This window comes from Pistacia vera, unplaced genomic scaffold (genome assembly GCF_008641045.1).
Source record: "Pistacia vera cultivar Batoury unplaced genomic scaffold, PisVer_v2 Contig408, whole genome shotgun sequence".
NCBI classification, from domain to species: domain Eukaryota; kingdom Viridiplantae; phylum Streptophyta; class Magnoliopsida; order Sapindales; family Anacardiaceae; genus Pistacia; species Pistacia vera.
This window is the reverse complement of record NW_022196233.1, coordinates 854,333-863,714: the sequence shown is the minus strand read 5'-3', so window position 1 is coordinate 863,714 and position 9,382 is coordinate 854,333. Positions and strand designations below refer to the sequence as shown.

Here is a 9,382-nt window from a genome sequence, read left to right as displayed (position 1 = left end):
ATATGTGGGTGGATGGGGTGTTTTTGTCAATTTATAAACTTTTATTGTTGAAGGATGTTTTATAAATTAACAAACCTGGAGGTTAAAAATAAACATTTTTAGTTGAATAAAATAGAATTGAATTTTGAATATTAAAACAAATTGTATTTGGTAGGATAGGAAAAGAATAGTAAAACAAGCACAGCCAAAGTTTTATATGGTAATCAATAAATTTATCCAATTTGTTTTAATCAGAAGCTATGATTTGACCCAAAAATTATAATATGGGTAAATGATATAAACTTGATTCAAGCAAAATCTATGATAAAGAGGAAATGATAATTGCTCCATTAAGCTGCACCATGAGTTTGATGTTGTTCACCCAATGCCCATATGTTTTATATCCTTGATATAATTTTGTAAGAGGCCTTAGAGAATTGGTGGATCTAAAAGTTTAGTTTTATATTGGGCCAGTTGGGCCTTTATTGGGCTTTATAACTTCTGAAATGAGCCTTCATGCTTTCAGCCTAACTACCGATATCTTCCTAAAAAATAAATATGAATTGGTCCTCCTCTCTTTATTTTGATTTAAGTTGGATTGTGAATTTGTGTTTATAAATGATGAAAAAAAAAATATCCTTATTAAACTTATACAGCTCTTTATTATCATTTTCATTTAAAATTACTGTAAAAAGTCACATCAACTAATACTCTAGACTTTGAGATTGACAACGACCAGATAAACCTTTCAGTAGTCACCCCTATTAAGGTCTGTGAGGATTCGAACTCAAAAGTTCATAGTGTCTTTTTTTTTATTTCTTTTACATCAGACTATCTAGTAATGATTACTCATATGATATTTTGATAAATAAATATATAGAGAAGATAATACTCAAAAAGAACAAAAAAAGGAGATTTGAGTGGAAATGAAGAGAAAATATGGGATCAAATTGTTAATTACACTTAATTAAGGTATCCTCAACATCTAGATACACAGAATGCCAGCTATCAAAGATTTAGTGCAATCTCATGCTGAACTAAATTAATATAAATCTTACGAAATTGAGGTTATCTAATTCCAATACCAAACCCATTTGCAACCGTATCGTTGAACCGTACAATTTAGGAACGTCGGTAATCTTTGAATAAACCAAGACAAAGATACTCCCTCATTCACATTCAAAAAAAAAAAAAAATCCCATTAATAATTAAAGGATAATTAATGTAATTAATAAAATTAATTAATTCAACTCGACAGAAGGAAAACACTAACAAAATTCTAGGTTAGGAAAGGCAAGGACAGGGACCATGTCCCTCACGGGATTATCACGTGCCGACCAGTCTTCTTTGTACTGTACAGCTCTGTAATTTTCTATTACGTCCAAAGAGACAAAAACTGGAGCCCATTCTATCGTTGTCTCCTTGTAATTAAAAATCCTCTTCAGCTTTTTCTTCTTCTTTTTGTGTATAAAAATTGTTTACTTACCTTACATGACTGATCGATCATAACTGGAATAATATTTTATAGAAAAGCCAGTCTAGATGGTTTAGACTCAAATCTTTCCATTAGATTTGGTTAAGATTTTTTTTTTATTTCATACGTATTTTTAAAATTTAGATTTGTTTGTTGCGTAATTAGATAACATTATTTTCTAACAAAAAAGATATATGAAACGGGTTTATCGGAAGGTTATATGAAAATTTACATTACTATTGTTCAGTCGTATTAGGTTTAAAGGCCTCGATGACGCTAAGTCATGTTGCAATAAGTTAAAAGTATAAAAAGACCTACGATGATGATATAGTCGTTGTAGCAATGGGTTGAATATAAATATAAGGGGAAAGTTTATAACAACGCCAGAACTACAAATTTTTTTTTATGATCGGGGGTGTTCAGACCAACTCACGAACATCTTAACTAATCCTTCGAGATCCTAGAACTATCGTCAGATAAGAGTTCCAGTGACTACTTTTATTAGCAACCGAGAAAAGAATTGAACTCAAGACTATTACTCGTTAGCAGCTTGTGAACCACCAAGCTTCAAGCACCGTTGCCACACTCCAGCATCAGCAAAGGAGCCATGTTCCGAGAGCCATCAAGACAGTGTTTGATATGATGAATTTTGGCATAAATATGGAAATGAATCTTAAACCTTAAGAGAAAGAAAATACTCTAAGAAATTCAGAGTACAATAAAACAAAATATCCAAAAGATTAGATTCATCATGCTAGAAAGGTATTATATAATGAAAAGTTTCTTGCTCAACATTATAGTGCTAAGTCAACCAACAAGGACTAATGCATGTTTGTCCAACTAAGGAAAGTATTCTTCTTTTGGTTTGGACCACAAAACAAATCGGGAAGAAAACTTTATCCCATGGACCACTTAAGAATGTTATGACACATGTAAAAAGGTCATAAAACATGAGAGACAAAGATAAACAATATCTTTTTTACTTTATCAGACACGCAACTCGTGTTGAGTACAAATATCTAAAGTGAGAGAGAAAGCAACAACTGTTGTGCACACACTCTCTAAACGAAATAAGCCAAGACTCAAGTTTGGCAACCAGTTTACACACAAACATTGTCCACCATACAATTCATAAGTTTGACAAATGTGAGTTTTCGGCACATCTTTTACCCATTAACGGATTTGACTTGACAAAGAAATTCTAAGTTTGGAAGCGAAGTGGTACATGACAACACTGACGAGAATATACTCTTACTTGAACAGCAAGGTTAATGAAAGCAGAGTAGCCTTTATGCGTGGCATTTCTCCTCTCATCCTCTGTTTTTAACTTTGATTCACCAGTTCTAGAAATAATCTTTTAAGTCTAGGTTGAGCTCTCTGCGTGTAATGAGATGACATGGTTAGTCAAATACTACATTATTGTTAGCAGATGCAGTAATTATACATCAATATTTGGATTCACATCCAAAATGTTTACTAACATTACTCTTCTAAAAAAAGGGTCGACCGAAACAGTGTTTTTCATTAGATTGTATCGAAGAAGTATTAATATGTGAGTATTTATTATCCCGGAAATTCCAATAAATTCAGAACTACATAAGAATGAGATCCACCATCAATCTTTCATTATTCTAAGTACGAAAGCTTCACAGAGTCCAGTAAATCCCACACTTTAACTTGAAATACACAGAAAACAATGGCAAGAAAGGAAGAATAAAAGAGAGCTTTATTTTACAATTCACCTTACTCAGTAAAATACAAAGAAAAAAGATCCAATTTAACATAGTGGGAAGAGATACTAGTTGTGTGAAGAGTGCAGCTACAACTTAATTCCAGTAGGACTGTGAGATGCGTCATAGCTGCCTCATAAGTGGCTGTGTCATCACCAGGTGGAGCTGACTTATCTGGACACATCAGCAGAATGGTAAAGTCAGTTATCATACAAAAGGAATTCCAATCTTTCTCTCGTGTCCTGGAAAAAAAGTTGTCCCTTGCCTTTATCGTGGATCCATTACTGATATGGTTAAGTTATTGTTGTATTCTTTGTCCTGTTTATTCCACTCGCATTGTCCACAACAATCTTTCTTTCAATGGAAAATGCAGGCTGTTTTGGCACTGGCAATTTTACACCTTCACTTGTTGACATAGAAATAACAACTGACATGATAGGTCTGTCCATTGGATTGTGTTCAACACAAGCAAGGCCAAGTTAATACATCTCAAAACTTGGTCCTCACAATATGAATCACGCAGTGTTGGATTCATTAGTCCTGTGGCCACACCTTCTTCCACAACTGCCATGCCTTGTCAAAACAATTAAATAATTATTAAACATTGAGATAAACATATATGTTGGGTTTACACATAATAACACAAAATATTAGTACTGCATTATGAACTTCATATGCAATCAGGTTAAGAGGCTGACCATCATAAAAGATATTGTTGTTGCACCTCCTACCACTTATGATCTCCAAAACTAGAACTCCAAAGCTGAATACATCAGATTTCTCAGAGAGATGCCACTAGCGTATTCAGGAGCCATATAACCACTGAATTTCATTTGTAAAGTACAACCAGTTATTTGTGAAAAAAAAAAATGAATAATCAAGATTCAGTGGAGTAGCAAATTTTAATTTCCACACAAATTCAAAGAGAGATTCTTAAATTTATGTTTACTCACCGTGTGCCCACAACTCTATTCGTATTTGCTTCAGATTGACTTTTGATAAAAACTTTTGCCATACCAAAGTCTGATATCTTGGGATTCATAGTTTTGTCTAGTAATATATTGTTGGCTTTCAAGTCTCTGTGAATTATTTTCAATCTTGAATACTTGTGTAGATAAAGTAGTCCGTGAGCTATTTCTTCAATGATGTTAAAACATTTGTTCCAATCAAACAACTTGCTTTTAGATTCATCTGTTATAATAAAAAAAAAAAGGTTTGAGGAACGTGTAACATAATAATTAAGTAGAAGTTTCAATAATGTGAAGAAACCAAGCATAGATAGTTAAAGAAATATGCATATTTACCAAAAATATATGTGTCCAAGCTTTTATTTGGCATGTATTCGTAGACCAATATTTTCTCTTGCCCTTGAATGCAGAACCCAAGAGCCGCACCAGATTGGTGTGTTGTAATTTAGCTACAATTATAAGCTCATTCTTGAATTCCACTAGTCCTTGTTTGGAACTTCCTGATAGCCTCTTTATTGCTACCTCTTGCCCGTCAGGCAACAAACCCTGTACAATAATAAATAGTCATTGCTTGATATGTTAGACATAAGCCTTTTGTGAAAGCAAAAATACCTTGTAAACAGGTCCAAAACCACCCTCTCCAAGTTTAGTTTCAGATGAGAAATCATCTGTAGCTAGCATAATGGATGACAATTTATATACTTTCAAATTGGCGCCTTTCTTTCCATCGATCTCAAGCTCCTTTGCTTCACTCATTAAGTCAAACATAAACTTTGCTGTTTGGAAATTGAAAAGAAAAAGTTCGATCAGCTTGGCATTCAATAAAATATTTAATCATATTTATTTGCTCTTCATTCCATATATATATGGTTAATCTGTTGTATATATTACCTTCTAGTCGAAATGTTCTCCATCTAATGAAGAAAAAGATACCCACGACGAGTATAACGATTGATCCAACCACTATAGCAAGTGAAATCCCCGTCCATTTCAATATCTCAGGAGCTGCAGCACCTAATAGTGAAATCATTTACACATATAAAAATATTGTCTTCATCTGCTTCTTTGACCATTTTTTTTTTCCAATTAAGTTTGTACGTAGTAAGATACTGAAATTATAATTATAATATTTTTTCCGTTGAGTTCTCATCAAACTAAATTATTTTACCTAGGCGTTTAATTCTATCTACAATAATTTACTATTTTAGAAAATTTTATCTTATCAGAGGGTTTTTTATACTTCGTAATTAGTTTTTAAGAATTTTAAGGAGGTTTAATAATCTCAAGAGGATTTATAGTACCAAATTATATGTGAAATTGAATAATATATAATTTATAATAATAGTCTTCATTCCTAGGAACTACTAAATAAACCTAGCTTGGAGCTAGTAATAGTCAAAACACAATACACTAAATCTAAAATGAAAACAAGGGAGAGTTAATCCATTTTATAAGCGGATGAGTACCGGAATTGAGGAATTCATGAGGAAATAACCCTCCATTTCAACAGACGAACATCCTTTTTACAAAATAATAATAAATATAATTAATAATAATAATTCTCACAAAAAAATTCTGTTTGAAATATTAATAATAGTCCATGCTAAACTGAAGACATAGTATTTTGACTAAAAACCTAAACAAGAGGTAGAGTCTGACGAATAAAACTCAACAAACAAACAAAATCCTTACTGAGGACTTGTTAATTTGATTTTAGGTTGTTGTTTTCAAGTGAACACACAGTAGAAGATATACTTTTTGTTAATTTTATTGCTTATTTTATTTTAGAAACCAAGCAGTTGCGGTGGCGGAGCAAAAGAATTTCACGTGGGCCTAAAGCGAGAGTAAAAAACCAATAAAAGCGTTCCACTTCTACAGCTGTGTATACTATTCAATATTCAAATGCAATCGTCAAACCTGTCAGCTTTTCTTGTCCGGAATTGAAGGAAGCGAAGAGAGATCAAGAGCCTCCAGCTTGTCCTTGATTTTAAACTCCGCCTAAAATATAATGAGAACTGATAACAAACCTGTTGAAGAAGAGAAGCCAATATACATGGACTCAAGAATATTGGTGAAAGATTGACGTTAAACAAGAGGGGCAATCTTGGTTTGGAAGAATTTGGAGAGATGGTGACATTTAACAAATTTTCAGATGCATCGTAATCGATCCAAGCCAGGATTGGTTTTCCACTCATGAGAATCAATTCCGTTTGGTTGAACTTTCATCGATGTGAGCTGCAGTTGAAGACTCATTAGAGATCAAGCTGTTGATGTCGATGCCAACGTGGTTGCCGTCGATGTCGTAACTCAGGACTTTGAATGTATCAAACTCAACAGCAAATAAATGATTTGAAGCTTCCGTTATTGGTCTTATTAAAGACCTAGATAATGACACTACAGTATCATTGAGCTCTTTAGATGGTGAGATGGTGAAGGCCATGCCGTGGCCACCATCATTTGGATAGGAAGGGACGATACCTAGAGCAAATGATGAAGAAAGAAAAGACTCTCCTTTGTCGAGTTCTTGAATTGGATGGCAAGCTAAGAAGGCTGGCCTAGTAAACGTTCACTGTCGTTTGTTAAGCAAAGAACGCCATCTTTCTCAAATTTTGCAGCTCCACTTAAGGTTAGTTTGGCGCTGAAATCTTTGAATCCTGGAAAATGAGTTCATTGCATTGAGTTGGGATGATACTGATGGAGGAAAGAGGAAGCAGAGAAGAACATGAGAAAATTCTGGCCATGATAAGACAAAAAGGGAAAGAACTGTGGACGCTTGAATAAAAAACAACTTGATAAGATTTTGAAGAGGTTTTGGGGTTATTATTTATCATGAGGGACGGAGGTAGAAAATTTGTTCAGAAGAGTCTGACATTGAACCATTTTAAATAAAGAAAAAAGAGTATTTTATTATCTCTAAAATACACATTATATTTCTTTACTAGCACCTGCGGCTTTTTTTTCTCAAATTAGTAATTGATGACGCTTTCTTATTATTGTGGCTCAAACCTATTACAATCCTACTCAAAGAATAAGTTGTTCTTAAGCAAAACATGCGAGTTTCCAGTCTTTCTCAATTAACTGATAGATGGAGGATTGAAGCTACCATTAAACGTTCTCTAGCAGGTTAATATCACTTCTCATAATATACATATCGTATGTCCTATGTTAAGTAAAGATTTTGACAATAAAACTCAATTTTGTATTTCAGTATCCAAATAAATTTCTTTATATGAGATTTTTTATTACAACATATTGAATAATCATTAAATAACATAAAACTATATTTGATACTTACAATCATAACCAATCAATTAAGCTTATTTTTATTTGAACTCTAATCATCTCTATATCATAATTGGGCCATACACTTTTTTTTTTAATAATATATCTATTTTGAATTGAATAAGATATATTTAATCAAATAGGATAAGATTCTAAGAATATGTTTGGTACTTTTTGGAAAACTTTTTTAAAAATTTAGATTATTTTTTAACCCCCTAATTTTAGCTAAAGACCCTGCAAAATAAGTTTATAAATTAAAAAAAACACTTTCACTCACCTAACTGATTGCCGGTAGCTGGCTATTACTATCAGACGGTGGCTAAAAGTCATCGGAATGACGTCATGATTGGTTGGATTTGGCTGGTCATGCACCAATTGTCTGTTTTTGCCAAATCTAACCAATACGACCAAGATATGGTCGTTATCACGGCCAGATCTTTTTTGTACATTTGGATGTTTCCGACTAGATCCATGGTGAACATGGCTAGAAAGAGAAAGAGCGTAGATCTAACTGATCGTGAGTCATTCCGTGCGACGGTGATTGTGCAACGATGTTGCTTGAGTAGAATAGAGATTTTTTTTGTTAATTTATAACTTTATTAAGAAATGTAATTGTTAATATTTTGAATTGAATATAATATGATTAATTTTAATTAAATAGTTATATTAAAATAAATATATTTTTCCTTTTTAGGTAAGATAATAAAATAAAATAGGACATACTATGATCTAAATTCTTCTCTACAACATTAATATTTGATATGACATGGGGTTAGCTGACAAATCAAAACAAGACAGAGCAGGCAATCAACGTCTCTGACTTTCGAAACTTGATTCGTTAAATTTATACATGGTGCTGCTTCTGTTAGCCATTGATAAGGTATTAATAATATTCCAAAACTGATGGAGCCTGCGATAACATCATCAACTAGTCCTTCATTGTAACTGTCATTTCGACAAAATTGTTCAAAGGATGTGCACTGACTAATAGCAAACAACACAAACGAGTGGAAACCGGATCAATTAATGTCGATAGAAATGCTTACCATGAATATTTATTAATCAAATAAATATTATATTAATATAAAAAAAATTACATCTAATATAAATGATACTAAATACAAAATTATAACATAAACGTAAAATTTTAATATAGTAATTTAATTTTCTGAATTAATTTTTATTTTGAGTTATTTTTAATATTTATATTGAATAAATTTATATTTTATTATTTTTTATTATTTTTATTTATTATTATTAGAATTTATTATTAAATAATAATTAAATTAAATTAAATACAAATAATTAATTTGATGTGATTTTTGATATAAAATTTAATGCTAAAATTAACTTAATAAAATTAAAAAAAAAAACATAAAAAGCAAAACCATAAAAAAGAAAAAAAAAATTTATTGGCGCTATAATACCACGCCATTTTGGCGTGGCGTTCGGAGTGGTTTGGCGTGGCGTTTGGAGTGGGTTGGAGATGCCCTTACTATCAGCTGTCATGTCTGCGCCATTAGTCCTTGAGTCATCACTAGTTGGAGCTGACTTGTCTTCACACTTTATTTCACTTTCTTCCATTGGCATTAATTGCTTCTGCAACTTCCCATATCAATCACTGAATCAGATATAGGGCCACGATTTCATACAATAATTCTTTGCAACTTTTGTATTGATTTTTAAAAAATGGGCTACGATTTTTTTTTTTAAAATTGACCCAGATTGCACTGTAGTTGCTTCAACACTGAGATTAATGGCATGTGAATTAAATCATCAATCACAAAAGGAAAAAAAAATAAAAAAAGGACACTACAATTTAATATGATTTAACTTATAGCTTACATCCACCATGAAAAAGAAAGACGTTAATATCTCAAAGAATAAGAAGTGAAAAGTGAAAATTCATACAACTTAATAAGCCAAAACCTAGTGTAAAAAACCCAATA

General features: G+C 32.1%; 1 protein-coding gene across 1 annotated transcript; it reads right to left on the bottom strand.

The window, feature by feature from the left end:
* Positions 1-3,980: 3,980 nt before the first annotated feature.
* On the bottom strand, positions 3,981-6,591 carry LOC116142419 (G-type lectin S-receptor-like serine/threonine-protein kinase B120). Its single transcript, XM_031427834.1, has 6 exons — positions 6,372-6,591; positions 5,043-5,165; positions 4,764-4,927; positions 4,488-4,697; positions 4,137-4,374; positions 3,981-4,005 (listed from the first exon to the last, which is right to left on the bottom strand). Exons 1-5 carry the CDS (start codon positions 6,589-6,591, stop codon positions 4,315-4,317), a joined length of 777 nt encoding a protein of 258 aa, XP_031283694.1. The 3' UTR covers positions 3,981-4,005; positions 4,137-4,314.
* Positions 6,592-9,382: the final 2,791 nt, after the last annotated feature.

Bases quoted from the DNA above. Each gene is read 5' to 3' on its own strand.
- LOC116142419 (XM_031427834.1), bottom strand. From the start codon at position 6,591: ATGGCCTTCACCATCTCACCATCTAAAGAGCTCAATGATACTGTAGTG. The intron at 4,928-5,042 runs GTAATATATACA...ATTTCCAAACAG, and splicing joins GAGAACATTTCGACTAGAAG to CAAAGTTTATGTTTGACTTA. The intron at 4,698-4,763 runs GTATTTTTGCTT...ATTATTGTACAG, and splicing joins GTTTTGGACCTGTTTACAAG to GGTTTGTTGCCTGACGGGCA.